The sequence below is a fragment of the Myxocyprinus asiaticus genome, chromosome 39 (genome assembly GCF_019703515.2).
Source record: "Myxocyprinus asiaticus isolate MX2 ecotype Aquarium Trade chromosome 39, UBuf_Myxa_2, whole genome shotgun sequence".
In the NCBI taxonomy this organism is placed as follows: domain Eukaryota; kingdom Metazoa; phylum Chordata; class Actinopteri; order Cypriniformes; family Catostomidae; genus Myxocyprinus; species Myxocyprinus asiaticus.
Genome location: NC_059382.1, coordinates 14,694,690 through 14,721,492, shown reverse-complemented (window position 1 = coordinate 14,721,492; position 26,803 = coordinate 14,694,690). Strand labels below are relative to the sequence as shown.

The window sequence follows — 26,803 nt, the reverse complement described above, 5'->3', positions numbered from 1 at the left end:
GATCTGTTTCTATTTAACTGTTTCTAAAAATCTTTGTTTTTGTTTAGTTGAAGAAAGTCATACACATCTGGGATGGCATGAGGGTGAGTAAATGATGAGAGAATGTAAATTATTGGGTGAAATATCCCTTTAATTTTGTAATAGCCACCAGTGAGAAACTGTGATAAAATGTAATTAATTAATATATTAGATTGCATTATAATATATTATGTATTTGACATATAACCTTAAACACATAAAGCATTATGTGTTGTTTATTACATATACATTGATCACCCACATGTGCAATACAACATGATTGGTGAAATTAGGGATTGCTTTAACTTTATAGTAAGTCAAGTCATTTTTATTTGTATAGTGCCTTTCACAACACACATCATTTCAAAGCAGCTTTACAGAAAATCATGCATTAACAGAAAATGAAGCTGAAATATCTATGCTGTCTTAGAGTCATCATTGTGTAGTTTGATTAAATACGATTGTGAATTGTGTTTAAAAATAAGTAATTAAATAATTATTATATTTATAACCCCAGTGAGCAAGCCAAAGGCGACTGTGGCAAGGAACACAAAACTCCATAAGATGTTGGTTAATGGAGAAAATAACCTTGGGAGAAACCAGGCTCACTGTGGGGCCAGTTCCCCTCTGGTTAACATCATGAATATAATGCCAATATTACTTATGTATAGTGCAAGTCATGGTTTAAAATTATTAAACTAAGTAAGTGTTAAGGGTCAGTGTTTAAATAAATATTTTGTAATAACTGTAAGATTAATGATTAAAGTCTTTGAAGTCCATCCTGGATTAACTGCAGAAGTTCACATAGATGCATTGTCCTTGTTAGTTGGCCTATGAAGGGTTTTGTTGGAAATTAATTGATAGTCTATGTATTCCATTATAAGTGTGTAGTCCATCATTAGACCGCGGTGATGCAAGCAGAGATCAGTGAAGTGCATCGCAGTTCAACCGGCAGGTCATTTTGGTGAGGTCGATCCTAAATCCAAGGTTCAGGTAGTGGCATATGAAGTATCCCATGTCTTATGGTTGGAGTTGGCATCAGTTCATCCTCTGAAGTCCATCATAATAGACTGAAGTGATGTTTGGCTGGCACTGGCTGCTATTAGTCATCATTACTCAGAGACACGTAGCAGTAGAGTACAACATGAAGCAGGAATGGAGCTGGATCCAGCTGGTTCTGGTGACCTCAGGATAGGAGTCCCAAGGTTGAGACAGAGAAACAAATAGAGTAATATTAGCATAGATGCCATTCAATTTATTGTAGAGTTATAGATCATAATCTGTTTTTTTGGTTTCTGGTTCCGGGAGACCTAACTAAAGCAGCCTCATTGTGAATTGAAGGATAAATTAGGTGTATGTCTGGCTAAATAGACGAGTCTTTAGTCTAGACTTAAACTGAGTGAGTGTGTCTGCATCTCAAGCAGTGTTAGGGAGACAATTCCATAGTTAAGGAACCAAATATGAAAAGGAACTACCTCCTTTTATGGATTTTGATATTCTAGGAACTATTAACAGGCCAGAATTTTGCGATCGTAATGAACGTGATGGAATATAATGTGGTAGAAGGTCACTTAATTACTGTGGATCTAGACCATTCAAAGCTTTGTACGAGTTAACAGAATTTTAAAATTAATACGGAATTGAACAGGTAGCCAATGTAACGACGATAAAATGGGGCTAATATGATCATATTTCTTGGTTCTAGTCAGCACTCTGGCTGCTGCATTTTGAACCAATTGAAGTTTATTTATTGATCATGCTGGACATCCTCCCAGTAATGCATTACAATAATCTAGTCTTCAGGTCATGAACGCATGAATTCATTTTTCGGTATCAGCAACAGAGGGCATGTGTCATAATTTAGCAATATTTCTTAGGTGGAAGAATGCTGTTCTTCGCTGTTGAAGACAATGTAACAGTACATTCATTGAGTCAAATTATATTTTAGCGGCTTGTTTTTAAAGATTTTTGGTCTAATAATTAGTACCTCTGTTTTGTCGGAATTGAGTAGAAGGACATTTCTGGCCATCCAATCTTTGATTTCATTGATACACTCTGAAATTTTGTCAGGTTTTGAAGAAATATAAAGTTGGGTATCATCGGCATAAAAGTGGAAACTTATTCCATGAATCCTGATAATATCTCCCAGGGGAAGCATATACAAGGAGAAAAGCAGATGCCTTAAAACTGATCCCAATGGCACTCCATAATTTACTTTTATTTGGTTTGACAATTCCTCATTTACATAGACAAAGTGGTAGCGGTCTGCTAAATAGGACCTAAACCTTGCTAATGCAAGTCCACAAATGCCAACATAATTCTCAAGCCTATTCAAGAGAATGTCATGATCTAGCGTGTCGAAGGCAGGTATGATCAGACATTCAAGCTGACCTTAGATTTTGTCTTCCAAGTAGCACAGTGCAATAACTTGTGTTTACCTTAAACATAAATTGACTGGTTGGAAGAACATAATATAATAATAAAGAAGGTCCAAGGTGCTTCAATCAAAACACAAATATTGATAACAAAACAACAACACCAATTAAACAAAGACTCTACTGAGTCTGAAAAAATTTTGTATGTGTTTTTATTATTTGATTTTTTTTTTTTTTTTTGAAGCCCCAATGCATTGCCAAAGCACACATACTTATTCAAGCGCAAAGGCTTATGGGTATTTCACCATTATAACACACAATGCAGTGCTATACTGTTATTTTACTGTGTACAGATTGTTGTTGTTTTTTTGTTTTGTTTTTTTCATAAAAAATACACTGTTCAATCCTGGCAAAATTGTACATTTAATATGTACATTGCTTCTAAGGTTGATTTTTTTTTATTTATTTGACTTCTCATTAGACGGACAAGTGAAGGCTGATGTGAGATGATAAAAAAACAGAGGTGTTGGTCAGAAACATCATGAACACTAACCATGTGCCACAAACAAAAATTGTCCGGGGGCGGGGGTGGTTAAAACATATGTTTCAAAATGTCACTATAGCTTTCACCAAGATGATATCATGATTTTAAATGTTCATTTTCCCCTAATGCCTTGCACAGAACAGCTATTTACTGTAAACTAGTCACTTCACAGTGAGCCTGCTCTTGATCTCCCAGAATGCAAAATGTTTAACAGCAAACTACTACACTATTTTGCCAAAAGTATTCGCTCATCTGCCTTTAAACGCATATGAACTTAAGTGACATCCCATTCTTAATCCATAGGGTTTAATATGACGTCAGCCCACCCTTTGCAGCTATAACAGCTTCAACTCTTCTGGGAAGGCTTTCCACAAGGTTTAGGAGTGTGTTTATGGGAATTTTTGACCATTCTTCCAGAAGCGCATTTGTGAGGTCAGACACTGATGTTGGACGAGAAGGCCTGGCTCGCAGTCTTCGCTCTAATTCATCCCAAAGGTGCTCTATCGGGTTGAGGTCAGGACACTGTGCAGGCCAGTCAAGTTCTTCCACACCAAACTCGCTCATCCATGTCTTTATGGACCTTGCTTTGTGCACTGGTGCGCAGTCATGTTGGAACAGGAAGGGGCCATCCCCAAACTGTTCCCACAAAGTTGGGAGCATGGAATTGTCCAAAATCTCTTGGTATGCTGAAGCATTCAGAGTTCCTTTCACTGGAACTAAGGGGCCAAGCCCAGCTCCTGAAAAACAAACCCACATCATAATCCCCCCTCCACCAAACTTCACAGTTGGCACAATGCAGTCAGACAAGTACCGTTCTCCTGGCAACCGCCAAACTCAGACTCGTCCATCAGATTGCCAGATGGAGAAGCGTTATTCGTCACTCCAGAGAACGCGTCTCCACTGCTCTAGAGTCCAGTGGCGGCGTGCTTTACACCACTGCATCCGACGCTTTGCATTGCACTTGGTGATGTATGGCTTGGATGCAGCTGCTCGGCCATGGAAACCCATTCCATGAAGCTCTCTACGCACTGTTCTTGAGCTAATCTGAAGGCCACATGAACTTTGGAGGTCTGTAGCGATTGACTCTGCAGAAAGTTGGCGACCTCTGCGCACTATGTGCCTCAGCATCCGCTGACCCCGCTCTGTCATTTTACGTGGCCTACCACTTCGTGGCTGAGTTGCTGTCATTTCCAGTCGCTTCCACTTTGTTATAATACCACTGACAGTTGACTGTGGAATATTTAGTAGCGAGGACATTTCACGACTGGATTTGTTGCACAGGTGGCATCCTATCACAGTACCATGCTGGAATTCACTGAGCTCCTGAGAGTGGCCCATTCTTTCACAAATGTTTGTAGAAGCAGTCTGCATGCCTAGGTGCTTCATTTTATACACCTGTGGCCATGGAAGTGATTGGAACACCTGAATTCAATTATTTGGATGGGTGAGCGAATACTTTTGGCAATATAGTGTATATTTAAGAATCACAGTAGATTGCTGTAGGAATTTGACCGTAAATTTACAGCAATTTTTTTACAGTGAGTGTTTTGGAAAGAGGGGGTGTTTCTAATTCAATGGCAGGTATCGCTTGTAAGCAACAGAGATATCACTTATCACTTTATAATCGCTGCCAGTTGATTACACAGTATACTTTGCTGCCAATAACCAATGTCCTAATACATTTCCAGTCTGTGTTTTGGCACGATTCATATGTTCATTGTGGTTGTGTTCTCTCCAAAAAGCTTGGTACCTACTACCAATGGCAGGTAATTGAATATATCCACATGTCCCCATATTACAAGTAATCAATGTCAAGCTGCAAAGAACTGCACTGTAATGATGCATGTAAGGACTAATCCAAGATAAATAGATGTCAAACACCAAGATATGCAATTACACAGGAACAAATTAATCTTCAGCGAAAAGACTCTTCTAGGAGAAGCAGTAAGTATCTGTCCATCAGGTTACTTTTAGGATACATTTTGTGTTATTTGCGTAATTTCATCATTGTGGAGTTCATGTTCTTGGTCAGATTTTATCCTTTGCTTACTTTTGGGGTTTTAGTGCAACATTTAGCTAAAATATTGAGAAGGATATACTGTAGCTGCAGGCATTGCTCCAAAAAGGGGTGGAAGATCCAAACCGCCACGAGAGATATAGGGAGCCCCTTACCTAACCCTTTCCCTAACCTCCACTATGAGTAAAGTGACACCCCCTTTTGGGGTTGGTCCAACCCCCTTTTGGAGTAACAACGCCCCCTTCTGGAGTAACTCCATTCCATTTTGGAGATTCCTCCTCCATTTGGAGTTCCCCGGCCTGCAGCTAGATCTACTTGAAAACATTTAGAGAAAAGTTTCAAATGTAATGCTTTTAAAAGAAAACATTAAACTAATAAGTAATTTCTTTATTAAATGAAAAAGTAACAATTTAATGGAAACCATAATGGGAATATATAAATAAATGTATCCCTAAAATGCTTGTCCATTTTCTGTTCATGCAGTTGCAAAACTTAGACTCAGTACAACCTAAAAGGGAAATTAAGTAGAGTTGAAAAATCTGAGACCACTAGTGAAAATACTTCTATTTTGCATATACTATTTTTATACAAATATCCACTTAACAATTTGGATGAAAAGTTGAATGCTAAAATTGACACGAATTTGAGTATTATTTGGTATGTCCTCTTTCGACTTTAATGACTTCAAGCACTAGAGCTGACATGGACTCAACAATTTTGTGCAAAACCTGATGAACCATTTTATGTCATGATTCCTGTGTGCTTCAATGGAAGCAAGGAAATCTGACCTTTCGTACAAAGACGTTAACAGTCAGTGTCACAAATTTTCTTATTTGATTAGCGACCTAGAATTTTTGCAAAATTTGAAATATTTTTATTCATTTTATGCCATTACTTTGTTTAAAATTTTGAATTCCAGATTTTCATTGTGGCATGGCTACCCCATACTGTAAGTGCTGTTTAGGGGCGTTTCAGTCCACGTCATTTGTGCACTGGTAAGTTGGCCGTCGCCTCACATTTTTATTTTATTTTATAGATTGGATGTCCTGGAGCCATCACTGGCTCATTCTGTCCTTCGTGTGGGTGGTTGATCTGCCAATGTAAAGATGAAAGCACAAGTGTGTTATTTTTTCACCATCCATTCTTTGAGAATTTGATTGGGTTTCTGATATTGGATACTATGAATCGTTTAACAGGTCTGCTTCAGACAGCATATCTGCAATATAGGAGTTGGCTATATCCCATAACATTTTGAATTCCAGATTTATGACTTTTGGTTCCCACTGTTGATCTCTCTGTAATTCTTAACTCTGAGATTCAGGGATTATGAATGTACATAAACATCTTTTACATAAACATTCTCATAATTTGCCTCATTTTCCACTTGTTCCACAACTGTCTCATTGATAATAATCTCTGAGGAGGTGGAGATCCCTTCTGATGGAGCCACTGTCTCATATGCATGCTCTGTTGGACAACCTGGCTGACTAATAGTTTCTGCGTCTTGTTCCACCAATGATCTGTGCACTTCGCTCTCTGGAACACTCATTAAAATGGAAGACAGGGGCCTTTTGAGGGTGCTATTGTCCAGGGAAAAGTCTGTTGGCCCCACTGTACAGGGAGAGCTGAGAGAGTTGTGTTTTCTGCGACTAGGTTTCCTCATGACCACTTCTGCATGGCCTGACCCAGCAGCTTGCTCCCACACACTGGCCCGTGCTCCTAATTTCCTCCTTGGGGGCTTGACAATCACCTGCCCCCTGCCTTTGGGCTGGGTGGCCTCCTGTCTCTGGAGGCTGCCCAGCCTCCGCAGCATTGCCTGCACAGGTCCCTCTGAGCTGGACTCTTGTTTAACTATGTTTGGGGTCTTACCCACAGTCACATATACAGTTGTCAGTTTCTTTGCATTTGAATCTGTGTCTTGGTCCCCATCAGAGGAGCTCTGTAGCTGCGCATTCTTTCTGGTGTTGGAAAGGGTACGTCGTCTCCCAACTGGAACAGTGAGGTGAGTTCTTTTTGAACCAGAACTATATTTTTCTGAGTCTGAGGCTTGTGGTGTTGAAGTGGTAGCTCCTTGATTCTCAGAGGAAGCATTCTCCACTTCGTTCTTCTCTTCATTTTTTGATTCTACCTCGCTATGGTTCCCCTGTCCTCCTTGCAAGGCAGAGAGCATCAGCATACCCCAGGCTTTGGGTTTTCGGGTAGAGCCGGGCAGATCTTGGATTGAGCATCTGCGTTCTTTAGGGCTAAACTTTGTGCCCTCGGCAAAGGAGACAGAAGGGCGCTTGGATTTGGCAATGCTGGAGGTACGGGGGATACCAAAAGCTTGTGACATGTCCTCACTGCTGAAATTTGATGGGTCAAGGAAGAAGTTACACTTAGAGTTCAGCTCCTGGAGCTCTCCACCAGCCACAGTGAGGACATCTGTGAGAGGAGAAGCAGAGAAGAACATTCAAACATGGATCACAAGGATCACAACTCGTAAAAAGGAAAATGTATTGCTCAGAGGTTGATCTAGGTTGGTCTTTGAAGAAATTGATGAGAAATGTTAGGGTTAGTAGAATAACCAAGGCAAAATCCTAATTACAACAGTGGCTACACAAGATAGGCAATTGAGGAAGAGGAGAGAGAAAAGAGGAGAGAGAGAAAATTAGAAAGATAAAGAGGCAGGCGAAGTATGGAGCCAAACTCATTTACCTTCCCTAGGAGGCTCACAATAGATTGCTTCTCCTTCATCATCTGTTTCAAATGAATCAGTCACCCAACCAGAGGAAGGCTGTTCAATGAAGCTGTGGTTAAATGTGAGCTCAGGATCATGATGAGAGACTGAAGACACAGTAGCGAACATTGTCAGCCTATTTCTTTTAATCCATTCAACAAAACACAATATCACTTTAATGTGTTTCTGAGTGACAGCTCCATTCAGAAGAGATGCTGAAGTGTTATGCATACAGAATAAATAGACATGTCACCTGTAACTCTGGGCAGACCAGATGACCAAAGAGTAATACATGGCATGGCTGAACCCATGTTGGCCAGCACGGTATAAACATGATGCTTCATGCGGACTACAGGGCTTCCATCCACAACCGCCACTCTAAAGGACAAATTTGAGAGATCACATGACCAGCCAAATAATACTTAACCACTTATAATGGTATACTTTTACTCAATAAATGAATCACAGCTGACTGCAAATTTCTACAATCGCATCAGTAACTGAAAGCTTTTGCTTTTGGGATATGCTTCATCCACACCACTAGGTGTCAGTATAAGTCCTCTGCTGCCATATCTGATAGCATAACAAAACCAAAAAATTACTGAGTGCACCTTTAAAAGAGGAACACATACCCTTCCTTTCCTTCAACTGGACCTCCGCAACAGCAGCAGCAGAACAACAGGGCAAGTATTAAAATCAACAGGGGAATCAAAAGCCCTACTAAGAGACCTGCCCTGCTACCTAGTAGACAAACACACATACAGAAAGATTAATATGGAGAATGTGGATAACAACTCTATAAACAAAATGTCATTTCTGCACATACTGTTTGGGCAAGCCCCTGTGGTGGGATGGCAGGCGTGATTCCCACAGTCACATATAGAAGAGCAGTTAACACCATACAACTGAACAGGACATGAGCTGTTACAGCTACAACAGAGATTGAATTATGATTAGCACTCATTCAAATAAAAGGCTAGAAAGGCACTCATTTTAATCCTACATAAAGTCATAAATAAGCTATAAATAACACTGTACCCTCACCTCTCACCCTGGAAGCCAGGGAGACAAATACAACTTCCTGTCACATGATCACAGTGGCCGTGATAGCAGGTTTTACACAGGAAGCGACAGCCATCTCCATAAGTGCCATCTGTACAGGGTTTGTCACATCTGCAGGGAGGGAGAGGCCCAAAATAAATTGTTAATTTGAGTAAAAATAATGGGACTTCACTAAAAGATGACACCTTATTTTAAAAGGTACCCACATCTGCAAATCTAAGAGAGTGACGTCTTCTTAGTAGTTAGATTATTAAATTATCTGCTCAAGAAAAAATATATATTTGGGATAGTTTATCCAAACAATTTTAAATTCTCTGAGCATTTACTCACCATCATGCCATCACAGATGTGCATGACTTGCTTCTGCAAAACACAAACATACATTTTAGAAGAATATCTCAGCTCTGTAGGTCCTTACAATGTAAGTGAATAGTGGCCAGATCTATGAATCTCCAAAAATTGCATAAAGGCAGCATAAAAGTAATCCATACAACTCTATAAATCCCCACTTTCACTTTCCGAATGTGAAAATTAAAGTGGAGGTTTATGGTTAAAAAAAAGGTCTTAAATATTGATCTGTTTCTCACCCTCACCTATCATATCGCTTCTGAAGATATGGATTTAACCACTAGAGTTGCAAGGATTCCTTTTACACTGCCTTTTATGAGCTTTTTTCGACTTTCTGAGTTCTGGTCACCATTCACTTGCATTGTATGGACCTACAGAGCTCAGATATTCTTCCAAAAATCTTTGTTCGTGTTCTGCATAAGAAAGAAAGTCATACACATCTGGGATGGCATGAGGGTGAGTAAACAAAAAAAACAAAAAATTTCATTTTTTATGAACTATCCCTTTAACATGATAAATTACAACTGTGGTTACTCTGCAAGAGAAGAACTTCAAGGGGAACTTACATCCATACATCCACTATAAATTATCTATTTAGTTAAAAGTGATTGCAAAAATTGCTTATTTTATTATCTAATGCAATGAAATTCATAAATGTTTTAAGTGTGGCTTAAGCATCCAAATACTTTCTGGTGCCACTATAGTTTGCCACAATATATAAGACATTAGGATGATACTTTCATGCAATGACAATGACAACCACTAGCTGGATCCCAAAAGATCTGTACCTTGGTCCTGTCCAGCCAGGATCACAATGTAAGCACGCTCCAGTTTCAAGGTCACACGGGTCCTTGTTTCTGCAGCGTGGGCAGACCTCCTGGCAATGATGACCATAAAAACCTTCTTGACAGCGCTGGTCACAGTGAGTGCCATTCCACCCTGGTGCACAGGCATCACACAGGCCGTCCTGTATAGAGCAAGGTCTGCCACTCTGACAGTGTCCACATCTACACTCACACAAGTGTACACACCCATGTACATTTGAAAACACAGAAATTAAGGATGAGCTAAAAAAAGAATGTCATACACTCAATCATTAAAGCTCCACATAAAAATCAAATACTTAATGTCAAAATCATACTACTGATGTGCAAAAGATTGGAATTACACAAATCATAGTTTCCTAACACTTTCAAATCAGTGTTAAAGTTGCACTTAGTAAATAGAAAGTTTTACATCTAAAGAAATAAGTAATACTTTTCACAAAAACTGTATGTTTAAAATGATTTATTCTCAGATGAGCAGAAGACTAGTCATATTAGTGGCCTAGAAAAAGTTATTTTACTGTCCATAAGGGTGAATCCTTGACCATAATATGACAATCTAAATACTACTGAATTTTTATCTCAGTAACCCTCATATTATCACACCCTTTCGTTTGTGTAATAAATTCAGATATTTATGCAATAACCGAAAACTTTTGTGTGATGCATTCACATCAGCAGGTGCCAATATACAGTCTTAGTCCATTGCTGTATTCTGACTTGAAAAACTGCAAAATATGAACACAAATACTTGGTGCACCTTGAAATCTAAACAAATGTATTCAGAGTAGTGGTGCATTCACATCATGTTGGAATAACTATAATTATGAGAGGACAGCTCATAGATTCTATTTGGAACTGTTCACGTCATCACACCTAGAAATAATTTGGCTCACAACACCAAAACGTATCCATGCATGTGTGGCTTTTTATTGAAGAGTAAAATATTTCATCATTACATTTAAAATAGTGTATATGTTTCCTCCTTGTTAATTGTAGCACACCCTTCAGCTGTAACAGAAATGCAAAAAGACGTGCATATGAACATATGAATGTATTTTACATAGCCTACATAATATTATTTCAGGGTAATGGTTGAGGTCACTGATATTTTGGTTCTCTTACATGACGTCACGACTGTCAAATTGGTGCTTTCATAGAACTCCGGGTTCACGAAATGTAATTATGACTTCTACGACACTTTTTATATGTTGGAATCTCATAATTACAATTATTCCGACATGATGGGAATGCACCACAGCCTTCCCCAAAATCCTCACCTCTTCTTACAGCCGCTCCCGTAATTTCCACTGCTGCAGGGCTCGTGGCATAAAGGCCACTTGTAACCCGGGTGGCACAAACAGACTCCAGTTAATGGGTCACATTCGGCATGGCTCAAATTACAGTTGCAACGGCGGTCGCAGGACGGACCCCACCAGCCATGCAGGCACTGACAGGCCCCTGTGTGCTGCTGGCAAGGGGACAAATAGCAGCTGCAACGTAAGCTGCACTTTTGGCCCCAGAAGCCCTTATTACAAAAGCAGCGTCCGGTGGCTTGATCACAGGTAGATGTGCCAGGATAGCACTGACAGGCCTTGGAACATGTGGATGTCCACCATCCCTCCTCACAAGTGCAGTTGCCATAGACCGGGTCACATTTGCCATGACGTCCACATTTGCAGCTGTTTTGGCAAAGGTTGCCCCAGTGGCTAGGCAGACATGAGCACTTGCCCGTGGCTGGGTCACAAACACCACCAGGGTGGCAGGGGCAGAGCTCATGGCAATCGGGCCCCCAAAATTCAGGAGGGCAACCTGAAAAAAAAAAAAAAAACACATTCAGTTTTGCTTTGACAGAGATTTGGTGTACATTTATGTCTAGCTAAAAGATACAACACTTTACAATAAGGTTGCATTCATTAACATAAGTTAACGCAATAGTTAACATGAACTCACAATGAACACTTTTACAGCATTTATTAACCTTGGTTATTGTTAATTTCTCTATACACTAATACATTTTTTCTTACATTAAAAGTTGTATACATTGGCATTTGTTAATGCGATGTTAATGACCATGAACACTGAACAATAGTAATTTGATAAATTAACCAAGATTAACCCTTTCATATGTACCGTCACACATATGTGTTTCTGCAACAGCCAGTTACGTTAAAAGCTGCCAGATTCAAATCGGCTTTCACGCAGACACAGGCTGCACTGGTCAAGCATCTGTTATTTATATTTGCTCAAACAGTTACTCATACAGGAGTGCATACCACAGAATACGTTTATTTTATATACATACACTACCGGTCAAAAGTTTTGAAACACTTACTCATTCTTTATTATAATATTTTTTCACATTTTAGAATAATAGTAAAGTCATCAAAACTATGGAATAACATAAATGGAACTATGGGAATTATGTTGTGACTAAAAAAAATCCAAAATAAATCAAAACTGTGTTAAATTTTAGCATCTTCAAAGTAGTCACTCTTTGCCTAGAATTTGCAGACATGTACTCTTGACATTTTCTCAACCAACTTCTTGAGGTATCACCCTGGGATGCTTTTTAAACAGTATTGAAGGAGTTCCCATCTATGTTGGGCACTTATTGGCTGCTTTTCTTTATTATTTGGTCCAAGTCATCAACTTTTTTTATTTGTAATTAAATTTTTGTTTTATAATGAAATAAATTAATATGGTGGCACAATTCTATTTTTGTCTACAAAACTAATTTCAAACATTTAAGCATACGCCTTCAGATCAAAAGATTTTTAAGATCATGAGAAACATTTCAGTCAAGTGTTTCAAAACTTTTGACCAGTAGTGTACATCCAACTCGTCACCAAAGTATCACGATAAAAAGTTTACAGCTCTTATATGCAGTCAATACATCAAACGCAATCTGCCTCTGATGCATGCTGCCATGTGTTTACATTAGTAGCGGTTGTCATTCGTCAAACAAACAGCTACTCAAAGAGTCTTTTCAAACACATAATGTTTATTTTATGTAACAAACAGCCAAATTGTCACCAAAGTACTGCAATAAAAGTTCACAGCTTGTCACAGCCATCATATCTAAACGCGATCTTCCCATGCACACAGCCATGTCTACTTATTACGTGCAGATGCGGTTCATTCACACAAACAGTCTTTTCAGACATATAATACGTTTGTTTTCTGAAAGAGACAGCCAAACTATCATAAAAGCACCACGAGAACAGTTTAAAACTCATATACTCACAGATGCTGATCAAGTGCGATTATATATGCCCGCAGCCAAGTCTGTACACATTAGCGCTTGTCACACACACACACACACACACACATAATGTCTGAAATGTCAAACAGTGCATAGGCAAACCGGACTGCTGATATTATTTGTTAATTTAGTTTTTACAGTTACAAAAACTAAATAAATAAAACAAAAACAGTACAGCAGACATAACCCATTTGTACACGTTTATTATATACAGTATTTTTTATGACAAGAAATCAAAACATTTAATAAAATAATAATACAAAAATACTCTTCTACACTCTGCCCCCCTGTACAGTGTCACTTGCAAAAATAACTCACTCCAGGGGACACTGCAGAGGAATTTAGACCCTACTCATGAAAAGTTTAATGAAGGCTGTAAAATGTCATTGTTAGGTGTTTCTTCAACTTCCAGCACATTTAGCACTGTGGACTTCAAGAAAAATATGTATAAATGTTTTTTTAATTTTTTTATTTAAATTATTTTTGTGCACTAACAATGTCTAACAGTGTATGTACATGTAATTGTTGTAATTTTTTTCTGAAAGTCATGAAAATTTTCACATCTCAAATTTTGTATTGTTTAATAGAATTTCGTTGTGAGTGATGGAAATGACATTTTTAAATAAAATGGCTTTGATTGGCTTTGACAAATGATGATTACATAGCAAACATTTTCTGTATCCTAAATAAACATAAATATTAATATTTTTTACACTTATTGCATAATTTAGCAAAATTACAGCTTGACTGGAAATGATGCCCAATAGAAAATCTACACACAAGTGATATTTACCTTAAATTTTCTTTGTTTTCTTCAAACATCACTTGTCTAATATTTCATCTCAAGTATGCTCTTCTCTGACATTTTGACCAAAAAAAACAAAAACCTTTATTAGGGGCAAAATTGTTTGGTATGGTTGAAATGACGGCACGACTGTGATTATTAGAAATAATTTTTACACAGTTAATTCTGAAATGGTTAGTGTTTATTTCACTCTTTGTTTAGATTATCAGTGTAAAACATTAAAGAATTTTTATTTTGTAATGTTTTTTAATAGTTTAACATTGAAAGTCTGAATCTCAGACTAACCTTTAAAAAAAATTTAATTAAAAAAAAATTGTAAAAAAAAGAAATCTTTGAAAAGTACCAAAAATAAATAATGAAGGCATTATTAAAAAGTTTCTAAGTCTGTTTTAATGTGGCATTTAACACAAAATAAACATTTTTAAATCTTTAGTTTTCATACAAATCAACCCCTGGCACATGAAATTGCCTCAATATTGTTAGTTCATGATATCTAATACATTAACTAATATTAAAGAATAGAACATTATTGTAATGTGTTACCAATACAACTTAGATCTTGAAGTCACAAGAGCACAAAATTGCTAAAGTAGAGGCCTTAAACTAGAAACCTATTTTCCCAATGATATTACTTACGAGTTTTGCACTGGTACCCATAAAATCCAGCTTTGCATCTACAAAGTCCAGGATAAACACACACTTCATCCTGCAGACAGGCCCTATCCCCCTCACAGAGCGCTGAGAAAACAGTCAAGAGACTACATCATATTAAATGAAACCTGAAATCACAAATAAAAGCATAGCAAAAACTACAAAAAACCGCTGACAGCTACAGACCTACAGGAAACAAACCACTTGTGTCCTGTGTCATCAATAAAATAAACATGGAAGATGTTAGTGTTAAAACTACATCAACAAAAATTACATTGATACTCACGAACAGTGCATTCATCACCATGCTGGCCCCATCCAGAACAACATGTGGGAGAATTCCTGTTAAGAATTTACTGTATTTCATTAAATATACGTATACTGTGGGGTCCAAAAGTCTGAGACCACCAGTGATTGTAAGTTGTATTTTGTAAAATAATCGTAACAAATTGTATTATCAGCTTAACAATTTGATTGAAAAGTTATAGACATATTACATGTTAAATATAATATTTCATGTACAATATTCAAATTCAGGGCCATAGCAAGTGGGGTGAAAGTGGTAACAATTCTAGGGGCCCAAAGGTCCAGGGGGCCCCACAACAAATTCTAAACTGTAAGTTTTAATAGGAAAAGGGCCCAGAGCAATATACAGTCAGGGGCCCCAGACTACCTTGCTACAGCCCTGTTTAAATTATTTGTATGTAAATTGTACATATACATATTACATAATGAATATTATATATTGAATTGACTAAAGATATAAATACAAAAAGAGTGTAGATAAGACTGAAGAAGACCTAGACAAACATTTTTAACATGAGAAAAGAGTACCTGGTATTGAGGCAGACATTCTTCCCTGTTGGAGAGAGTTTCTGGGCTGTGCACAGACCACACATGAGCATCAGTCCAAATGAGGTCAGAAAGGTATCCATCCCCTTTCGTCTCAGGATCAAGGGAGGAACCGGACCACCAACCAAAACCAGACCTTATCGTCCACCACAGCACCAGTACAGTACTTCTGGAGCAGAACAGACCGAGTTCTACTCTGTCTTACTTTGGAAGTCTGTCGAAAAATGGGCTCTCCAAATCCCTTTGTTTCCTCTGCAAGTTTCCTGAGGAAGAAAAGTCAGCTTCCTCTAATTCAATAAGCCACTGGTTGTTTAAAGCAAAATCAAGGCCCAGAATTCTGGGGGAGGAGTAGGGTATTTTTAATTGTGAGTGTGTGTTTGTGTGTCTGCCAATCCACACCAATTATTCACTCTCTCTCTCTTTCTCCTTAATACACAGACAAACTAACATGAATTTAAAAATAATTGCATATATGTCATCTTTAAGTGGTCTGTTTTTTTTTATAATACAAAGTAAAATAGGAAGCAAAAATAATTACTTTAATATTCACAGGTCAAAAATCACATTTGCAAACTTGACAAAAACATCTCAAGGCTTTATTTAGTTTTAAAGAACTTTTTAGTAACAATCATTCTTACAAAAATAAAATACACTATTAAAAAAAGTCTATAGAGTCATTCAGTTTTAATTCAGTTTTGCAGGGCAGGTTCCAAAGGTCCAAAGATTAACTTTATGGATGAGTCACAGACAGCAAACAAGTATGGAATTACTTTTCACTGACAGGCCTTACATGCGGTAAGAAACATACGGGCACCCATTATCTCTCATTTCCTCTGGAGGAAACACAGACTTCCTCTCTATCAGGGAACACCTAAAGAATCATACATGTAATCCAAGTGGACCTAAAGCATAAAGACATGCACACATACTGTATGTCCAAACACACAGTAAATCCATCTCTGTGGACCACTCAAATCATAACATACTTTACACTAAGTGCACTGGCACAATAGCTGAAACCCAGACAAATAACTGAGGGCAAAGTGCTGGCTCATTAAAATGTTAGAGCAGACAATAAACACTTCATTTACTCTTTAGGCATTGCATTCTTTTCTTCTTACACAGTTTTTATTGCTTTTTAACATCAGGTCAACATGAGTTTACATGAACAAATGGACTCAGAGCTCCACAGTGCTGACATTGATTAATGTAACCAAATGTTGGATGCAAATTATTTAGTCACCTACTAATTAATTAAAATATTTAAAATCAGAATTATACACATGGGCATGCTAAAAGCATCCTTTAAAAAGATACAAAACTGACACTTAATTAGGGACAGCAAATGTTTTCTAAGAAAAAAATAGTGGAAAAATACTCTAATGCCCCCTTGTGACATAAAAGGGTCACTGTGATTATCACTGATAGTGACGGAAATACATACCAGTATCTTTGGTTAAAATCAATATTAAATATACTCTATAAAAAAATAACTGCTAAAATTCTCTGTACCTTAAGAGCAAATTAGAAACGAGTCTACCTTGACATCTGTGGTCAATAATGCACTAGTGCCAGGTGCATTATGATTATTAAAACACTGCACATCGCTCCAATTGTTTTTAAGTTCTCCCAGTATGCAGTCTTTCAAGGTGATATATGTCATTTCTGTGCCACTAGTTGCTCGAAACAGAATTGCAAAAATAAGGATTGTTTCCAGACAGGTTTCCCAAACACTTCTACCACCCTGCCCATCTTCCATTATTCAGAAAACTAGGCCCATTGTACCTAGGGGCCACAGTCTGTTCCTGGCAGGAAGCAGACACCCTAATCCCGCCCCTGCCCTCACCTTAAACCTAACCATATGGAGTCTGTAAGGCAGAGTAGCCTGCCAGGAACAACGGATGGCATCTTTCGCCCATCGCAGAAAACTAGTCAATTAAAACCAAGTAGGTACAGCTGCAGACCAGAGATCTCCGAATAGAAGCGGAATCTCCAAAAGACGGTGGGGTAACTCCAGATGGGGACGGGGTTACTTCAGAAGGGGGTTGGGCCAGCTACAAGAGAGGGCAACACTTCCACATCCGGTTAGGGTTAGGGACAGGGTTAGGTTAGGGGCTCTGTATTTCTTTTCTGGCAATTTGCCGCTCCTGCGCCTTTTTGGAGCTCAGCCTTTAGCTATATCCTTCTCCGCTAACATCTTATTACAGATAGTCCTGCCCCAAATGCACACCACTGGATGAGGCAGAAGTTGTTAGGCCTGCTCAAAAAAAAACTACAAAAAACAGAGCAATTTTTTAAAAACGAACAAAACCATTCTTTGGGGCAGACAACCTATACAAATGGCTTACTTATAGTTGTCTCTGCATATTAAACTGGTATAGTAAAACATATTTAACATAAAAAATGAACACTTCACCAAAGTAACAAGTATTCTGTGACTGACAGTCCAATCTTCAGGCCGGCACTTGAATGACCATCAGTCACTACTCTATCGGGTAAGTTAACAAAAGTTAACTTATTTAAAAAAAAACATTTTTTTTTTTGACTGCACAGGCAACAACTATTACAACTATTACAATACCGTGTTTGTAACCCATTACACTGTTAATCATTTTCTCTCAATACAATCTTCAGCCCATTTCCTTGTTTAAAACCTAAATAAGATCAACAACATTTAATAAAAAAAAATCTCCATTCTCTTTTTCCAACAAAGGTTAAAAATGAATCAGGACTGATGCCCCAGAAAATCAACTCTAGGGGGCTCAAGTTAATTTCTGATGCTGCCTACAATCTAGACAAGCAGTCTCTGGTGGGTGAGATTGAGTGATACAGTATGTGGGCTTGTTCTCACGAGGAGTGGAGGGATTGTGTCTCCTCATCTTCCTGCTCATCTGGATTGATGATTTCCCATGTGGAGCTGGATATGGGAAGGCCGGAGGTCTGGGAACCAGAGCTCCTAGTAATACTGGAGAGTGTCAGGAAGCCAAATCTAAAGGGTAGAGGCAGAGAAGATAAGACCGCTCTGAAATCACTTATAGAAGAATGAAAGAGGGGCATTCCTTTGAGCATAAGTAGAGTTTAGAGCTGAAAAGTTTTTACTGTCAGCAGCTCTAGTTGATAAGAAATGAGGTTATTCACCAAAAACAGTAAACAAACAGAGGGCAAGGTTATTAAGCTGCAGAGCTTAATTGAATTAAGAGGATTTATGTTTTCCCAAGAACATATAGTATGAAAGCTGCTAAAGGCCAGAATATACAGCCATTATACCTGTGTATCAGACTTATGACTACACAAACACACATATAGAACATCAGAGATTCTCTTTATAAAAGTTTCTCTATTAAATATTAGGGGTATTTTATGTTTTTCTTGCGGAGTAGATTGGTTAAATGCACATAAAACATACAATGTATAACTAATATACAGTGAACAGGTGTAGTTTAAAGGGTCATGACATGAGGAATTACATTTTCCTTGATCTTTTAAAATATAAGAGGTCATTGTACTATAAAAACATACTGTAAGTTTCAGAACTCAAAACTTCCTCCTCACTGCAAAAAGAGCATTTGTTTAAACCAAGCTGCCAAAACGACTCGTTCTCTGCTTCCTCCACATTGTTATGCCACACTGTGGTAGACATTTGCATCCGACCACCTCCACAACAACACATCAACGCCTACTTTACCTTATTACTTCCGTAGCCCTGCCCAGTAGTGGTGAGCAGTGAGATGACAAGCAGAGAGCAGGTCAGTCAAGAACAAAGAGCCGATCACAACAGTGGGCATTTACTGTCAAGTCTTAAAGGAGAAGCAGCACCAAAACCAAGTGTGTCTGACAGAGGGTCAGAATGAGGATGGAAAAAGATCATGTTTTACAAATAAATGACTGTTTTTGTGCAAAAAACTACTAATATTATAATTGAACCTCAAGGAACATATTAAAATAATAAAAAAAAGGCATGTCATGTCCCCTTTAAGAAGACTATACAGCCCAACCTGCACCACAAGAAAAACTGCAAAAAAAATAAATATTCAGGTAACCTAAAAAGTGCTACATGTGGTAACATCTAAATGGTTAACTGGCTTTGTTCAAGACAAAACTATTATTTAATACCAAGTTAACCTAATCAAGTTACACAAATGAAAGCAGTTTTTCAGATCAGGTAGAATGTGCTCCTTAAAGGTGAAGTGTGTAATTCCTGTATCGTTAACGGCACCAAAAAGAATTGCAAAAATGACTTTTTTCAAACAAGTTTCCCAAACACACCCGTCTGCAATTGGTTGGCAAACGGGAAGCCCCACCCTAAACTCAAGCCATTGGTAAAGACACTGTTGCTATGTCAGGCTGTTCAACGAAACAAGAATGAAAAAACTCCTCAGAACCACAGCATTTACCATTTTCAATATGGCTTACTTATAGTTGCCAAAAAACAACTTTCGCACAAAATCTTTAACACTCATAATGTATTTACTGTACCTAGGATTAGTGGCTTACCCTATAAGTCCAATTTAGCTGAAATCCATTTTATTGAAGTAGGTTAGTTGTAATTAAGTAGGTTGCTGTACTGAAGTAAATTATTGCTATATGTCTGTACTGAAGTAGCATGAATGCAGCACTCACAGGTTTCTGATGCGTGACTCTTGGGGCCTGTCGTCAGTGCTGTCGGTGTCATTGTCTTCATTTACGCTCCTTTCAAACAGTGGACCATCTGTCTCATCTCTGTAACACAACAAACACACAGTTAAACACAACGGTGATCACGAAGACAGTGAACTACCACAGCAGACAGCTGCAACTCACGTGCTGCATTCGCTAACAGGTATGCCAAGCATTTTAGACTTGATGACGGTCCTCTGTTTCTTTATGGCAGAGCGTACAGCGTCAAGTAAGAAACCTGGGCATCTCTCGTCATTCAGGATTTCCCTAAGGAACACAAAGAAATGTAAAAAGTTCAGATTGAGAGATGAAGTCTTGATGATATAAATGATTAGAGTGCTTCAGAAACATCTGTATAGTCCATCTCACCTTTGGTAATAAGCAAGCTCCTCTTTCACCAGGAAGAGATTGGCTTTCAACTCATTCCTCTCATAAAGCATATCCCGTACTTCCTGCTTGGTAAAACACGGTCGATTTGGATCCTTCAAGTCAATGATCATCTTATCTGTGAGGTCAATGGCTGAACTATTCTGAAGGAGGCAAAGGTGGAATTATAGGAGTTTGTGAGTCAAATACCATAAATGTCTGACTCAGTTTTCTGAGCACAGTTGATGATCTGCTATTTCACAATCACATATGAAAAATTTCCCCATTGTTTCCCATTCCCCTCCAAAGTGATTATATTGCATTTTATCATTTGAAAAATTAAAATAATTGAGAAGTGATGTGATCTAGTTTAATGCATTAAAAATACCCGATTGCGTTTTTGGATCCATCTATGCTGTTTTTTTATGTAAACATGTGCTAGATGTCTTGGACCTTCTGCTTCTCACTGTTTTTTCAGCATCTAACCATTTTTAGACAGCATGCCAAGGTAAAAGTACTTGATCTTTTTAAGAAAGTGTCTCGAGGGGGGCCTGGGTAGCTCACTACCACCCCTGGAGTTCGCGAGTTCGAATCCTAGGGTGTGTTGAGTGACTCCAGCCAGGTCTCCTAAGCAACCAAATTGGCCCGGTTGCTAGCGAAGGTAGAGGCACATGGGGTAACCTCCTCATGGTCGCTATAATGTGGTTCTCTCTCAGTGGGGCGCGTGGTGAGTTGTGCGTGGATGGCGTGAAGCCTCCACAAGCGCTACGTCTCCGCGGTAACGCGCTCAACAAGTGTCTCAAGACATCTGTGTTCTGTTCTAATCTTTACGCATCTAGATTTTTAGCGCAAGAACGCATTCGGCCTGAATACCCCCTCTTTTTATTCTTCAGTCCTAAAAGCTTATTTTATTTACTGCTGCATTCAAATTATTTTTCTTAATTAAGGCAAATAAAACTGAACATTCATCAAAAGTCTAATGGGTTCAAAATGTCAGAATTTAATTAAAAAAGCGTCCCAAATGTTTCTAACCTGTAAGTGTGCTGGGTACAATCATGTACTTTCTACTACAGCGAGGACATAAATGACCCATATTTGCATTATCTAACCAAACAATGAAGAAATGAGGCCCTGTGCTACATACCAATTCCACACAAGAAGAACATTCTAGCCTCTTTCTAATTATGTCTTTAGGAAGTGCACATACACATGCAAATTGCATAAAAAACATAACCACAGATAGAGTCAAAGCCAGGCAAACTGTTGTCAGTAAGACTAATACATAAGCACACATGCACAGAAGTAACATTAATATGACTAACTACGTTAGCAGCAGTAAGCACGCTGGCTTTCTCCAGCTGTAAGGTCAGGCGCTCTATCTCCTTCTGTTTCTCACAAACGTCAGTCTCCAGGTCGGCCCTCCTCTCCACTGCGCTCTTCATCTGAGTCTGTAAGATGTTCTGCTTGTGTCTGAGCTCTGTGTTTATCTTCATTAGCCGGTCCTGCTGCTCCTGGAGCTGCACAACAAAACGTAAACATGTTCTACTCGCATAGGAATGATCTTTCACTTTCACTGTACAGCTAAAAACAGCGTGAACATTCTGGTAAACATCTCCTTTAGTGTTCCATAGAAGAAAGTTTTACAAGTTTGAAACTATCCCTTTGAGGTAAATAATGATTTTGCTAGGGGGGGTTCTGTTTTTTTTAATGAAATGGGCCACTGTGTGTTACTGGTCTGACCAGTTTCATCATCAAGTTAAGGCAAACATAAAACATCAAAAAGGGAAAGTATGTAGTACTACTGTCAAGCTTAAATTTTGCAGTAGCTAAAAACCAAAGTGATAAGCATCGAGTGCACTGCAATTCATGAGGGACATATTGTTGGCAGCAAGCGCTGGCATGTCTTTGGACTGTCACTTGTTTGTTTTGCCACAGGTGCAGTGTGAGAGACAAACTGTTGACACTGTGTTTTAAATTCAACAAAGGAAACCTTGATGTTGCAAAAAGCTAAATCTACAAACTGATGGAGGGAAGATTATATTAATTCTGAAATTTCTCATATACTGGGGTTGTGGTTTTGCATTGAGGAAAACAGTTACAGGTAACATATGGCATTTCTATGGGGAAAATGAAGAGAAATAGGCCTATTCAATCTAGTCTCAGTAGAATGAACGTAACCATAACTACATTTTTCAAAATAAGTTTTATGTGTCACATTCTACGTTTCGTCGTAGTTTCCTGGTGAAATTAACACTTTTTATTCACTTTCACACAAATCAAAACTAAAATGGCTTATGACTTTATAAACACTTAGTTTTCGCTCTATTACTCACACACTGTTATGTTATGATATTGTGGCGAACAGGTTGGGGCAGAGTGGCGTCTGGGCAGAGTGAGGCCGGGAAGATAAGTGGTGAATGAGGTCCACCTGTGTGCCACACCGGTCTTGCGTTCTATTGAGGGGCGGCAGGAGTATTTAAGGAGAGGAGACAGCTTTGTTCATCTCTCTCTCCTGTCTGCCGCTATCTCCTCTCCTCAAATACTCCCACCGTCACTCAATGGAACACGAGACCAGTGTAGCACACAGGTGCTTTTAGAACACAGTCGGTTAAGTTTAGGCATTGGTTAAAGGGTAAGGATGTCTGTTTTGTGTCTACCTATCATTTAGTTTACGAACACTATTGGTTAGGTTAAAGTTTTAGGTTAGGGAGGTACGTTTTACTCGTTAAAATCTCTAACATTTAATATTAACTTTTCACTCGCTTTTGGCACCCCCCGCTGGACATATCACTGTGTAACTGCAGCAAACGTGTAATAAGGCACGTAATTTCATTTTGCAAAATTGTTGCCATGGTCACATAATGTTCATGAGATATGGCCGGAAATATTCAATAGATTTGGCTATTTTTTATTTATTTTTAAACCCTTCTTAAAGTTGAGTGTTTTTTGCACTTCCAAACCGGCAAATCATCCAAAACAGATTTCTTTCAGTGAAAAGATGTAGTCTTTGACTGCACTAATCCTTATCATTGAAATGATTGAGTGAAGTATAAAACTGCTTTGCAATCTGGTAAACCACTCAGTGACATGTAACTCTCCACATCCCACTCCCAGGAACCCTGAAGAGGGTGGTTCATGAACTGGAGAGGTACTTGTATCCCCAATCATGATCCTTGAAATGTAAAGAAAGATTCATACCGCTTCAACTTCTTTGGACATGGTGGAAATCTCCTGAACTTTCGCTCGTATCTCATCGCGCTGCTTATCTACCACTTCCTTCAGCTTGAGCATCACCTCTCTTTCCTGACGCTGTGTCCGATCTAGGAGAGAGATAGAGAGAAAAATATGGGCACATTACAAAACACTGCAAGCAGACAGTGATGTACTACAAAACTTCTAAAACACAAGTCTTAAAAGATAAATCGTGTACTGCAATTGTTATTTCTAACCAACTGTGTAATATCTTTACATACTAAACTTATGTCATAGCACTTGTAATGTAATTAATAGCTTGTTTTAACAGCATAATTGCAAAATATGTCATAGTTACAATATAAATAAAATACTAGCATGGTTGCTTCCCAAAACAAGTGAACTTATTATTTTGGTTTCTGTTCCAAGAGTGCAAGTCATATATCAATGTAATTACTCTGTAATTAAGGAGGCATTGCTGTACTGCCAAGGTGATTTTACCTTCTTTGGAGTGTGTACATTGCAAGTGGTTTAGAAGCTCCTGGTTCTCTTCCTTGAGCTGAAGAACCTGAGCCTGCAACCCATCTACAGTCTGCTTCAGTCTCTGCTCTTTCTGATGCCAGTCCTGCAGCAAACAAAATAGAGTCATCACAAATATCGACCCAAACCACGGACAAACAGATGGAGTGACACTGACCCCTGTCACCCTGACATTACACCAGCTTCAAAAGCAGATAATTTACAAAACACATGAGAACACAATGGCTCTGAAGTAATTTATGTACTACAAAGGTAAATGCCCTATATACTTTTATAAGTGGCTCCACCATACAACTTAGTTGAGAGTGGGTTCTATTTAAATGAACGGAACATGATGTTCTCTACATGACATTAAAAATTGAGGGTCAGACCAGAAATTAACTCCTTCCTGGCAGTTCCTCGAATAAATAAAAAACGAGTCTAGTTTAAGTCTAGTTGGATTAAAGGCTTTATCATAACCTGCGACACACCAACCGTGTGTTAACATTAAACACTGTAGTTTTCCATAACGTAAAAAAACCTGAATGGCCACGCTTATTGGAACGAAGAAATGTAACCCTTTAATGCAAACCTCGGGTCTTTAGTGACCCGGGACCTCATTCCACCTCCTGGACCTCATAAATGTTTTGGAGTTATGCCCACACCTCTTTAGTATTTCCTCAACCTCTCTCTTCAGAATAGTGTAACAATTATTTTTTTTATTTTATAACTGCTTAGTTACCAAAAGTGTTTAGGGTCATCAAAGACCCAAGATATGTAACAGTGTATCTTTTTTTTGCGCTTCCATAAATCATATTATTATGATTATTTCATTTCTATATAAGTTTACCATCACATGATATACATATATTTGTTTACAATACAAATGAGTACTATATTCATACAAATGACTACTACTGTATCTCACATTGATTTTCTGTGTGGCAATGGAGAGTTATCAGTATTCCATATGCTTGTCAACATACCTATTATGCTATTTCTTCCTCAAGGTGGCGCTGATGTTTCAGTGATCGGCTTGATTTACATTTGGCACTGCTATTTGACGAAGAACCAACGTGGAAGTAAACTATAGCAAGTGTAACACATAAGCAGTTGCTATTTGAAAAAGCAACATCGAAGTAAACTACATAGCAAGTGCAACACATGAGCAGTATAATATGACTAATATAATTTAGGAATATATAATATTATTTTCTAATAGTCTTGAAAATTTGACTATCTGGGCATTTTGTTAATCCATTTGTGATAGGTGTACATGCCAGATCGCTATATAATAATGTTTGGCGAAACACCCATGCATTTAAGAGTTTAACATATTATGTAACATACATATTTATTTAAATAAAACAGTTACAATGTTATTTTCTGTTCTTCATAATGTCGCTACGCCACTATATGACAGTTCGCATGTTTTGCCGTTTTTAACAGTTAATGTACTTCTTTAATTGGCACGTCGTCAAAGACTTCCGTCTAGCTTGTTTACATAGGATAACAATTGAAAAGCAGTGCGGGCGGACGGACGCAAAACGCGCTCTGTGTGAACGGCCCCTAACACGTTTGACATGGCGACATGTTTTCATGCTCTTACATGACTCTCCGCGTTGACTCTGGTCTCATCGCAGTTCTTCACATGTCGTTTCTTCTGCTGTTGTACCTGTAGCGTTTCAAAGGCCTTTAATAGTTCCTCTTCTTTACATTTATGAGCTTGATTTCTTGCCGCGAAACTCTCCAAGAGCTCCAACACCTTCACTATGTGAGACACCAAACCCTCCACACTCGCCTTTCCGTAGCTGTCGATGAGTTTCTCCACTTCTGATCCGACCACTTTAGCGATGTCATACACATCGTCCACTGTCATAGATGAAAACGCCCTGTCGAAACATGATTTTGTCTTGATTGTATCGTTTTGGTTTTGATCTTGATCGACCGCTATCTCACAAGTTTCCATATTGCACTAGAAATGAACTTGTATTAAAACGGTGACAATCGAAAGTCCTGTTGTTAAGCAATGTCTATTTTCGTCCCGTTGTGACTCAGCGTAAACGCGTATATTTTTTCGTTTCGCTTTTAAACACATGCATTTTCACTGCCGACTATTGTATAACTGCATCCAGAACAGACGAGATAAAAAACACCAGAGTTATAAAGCTGACATATCTATCCAGTGTTAAACGTTGCAAGTCCTAACTTGAAGTTCACACCCACAGCACCAACATGTGGAAGAGTTATGCCCGGATAGGTTTGCATAGCGTTTTTACACAAAGTAGCGGAATACAGGTACATGTATTGCAGCCCAGTGGATGTTTGCCATGGTTCTTCCCTCCTCCTTTTCTGACCAATGCAACCCGAGAGCTTTAACGCAGCACGTGTTCAGAGCTCAGCTGCTCAGTGGACTGGAACATATGCATGCAGACTGGCTTTGCTCTAAAGGCATACAGTGTCCTTACCTTTTAGATAGAGCAGCTACTGTTCCTTAAGGGATGGTCCACATAAAAATGAACTGTCCATGACCACCATTCACTTTTGTTGGGTGGAAAAGAATGACAATGAAACTCATTGGTGAGCAGGGACA

The 26,803-nt window shown here is 38.5% G+C and overlaps 2 protein-coding genes across 4 annotated transcripts; both read right to left on the bottom strand.

The window, feature by feature from the left end:
• Positions 1-306: 306 nt before the first annotated feature.
• LOC127430089 (scavenger receptor class F member 1-like) lies at positions 307-15,856 on the bottom strand. Of its 2 annotated transcripts, none has more exons than XM_051679553.1 (11): positions 15,460-15,856; positions 14,900-14,967; positions 14,611-14,712; positions 11,185-11,716; positions 9,869-10,087; positions 8,715-8,843; positions 8,497-8,600; positions 8,303-8,411; positions 7,924-8,048; positions 7,649-7,777; positions 307-7,375 (listed from the first exon to the last, which is right to left on the bottom strand). In XM_051679553.1, the coding sequence occupies exons 1-11, from the start codon at positions 15,558-15,560 to the stop codon at positions 6,279-6,281; spliced, it is 2,715 nt and encodes a 904-aa protein (XP_051535513.1). In that variant the 5' UTR covers positions 15,561-15,856; the 3' UTR covers positions 307-6,278. The 2 variants fall into 2 exon arrangements, with proteins under 2 accessions (XP_051535513.1, XP_051535514.1); XM_051679554.1 differs by having other exon boundaries at positions 14,912-14,967; positions 15,460-15,855.
• A 714-nt stretch (positions 15,857-16,570) lies between these two features.
• Positions 16,571-26,571, bottom strand: LOC127430146 (RILP-like protein 1). 2 transcript variants are annotated; one of them, XM_051679670.1, is made up of 8 exons: positions 25,820-26,571; positions 24,193-24,316; positions 23,698-23,819; positions 21,825-22,016; positions 20,503-20,663; positions 20,278-20,400; positions 20,098-20,196; positions 16,571-18,466 (listed from the first exon to the last, which is right to left on the bottom strand). In XM_051679670.1, exons 1-8 carry the CDS (start codon positions 26,177-26,179, stop codon positions 18,325-18,327), a joined length of 1,323 nt encoding a protein of 440 aa, XP_051535630.1. In that variant the 5' UTR covers positions 26,180-26,571; the 3' UTR covers positions 16,571-18,324. The 2 variants fall into 2 exon arrangements, with proteins under 2 accessions (XP_051535630.1, XP_051535628.1); XM_051679668.1 differs by having other exon boundaries at positions 21,822-22,016; positions 25,820-26,568.
• Between the last annotated feature and the right edge of the window lie 232 nt (positions 26,572-26,803).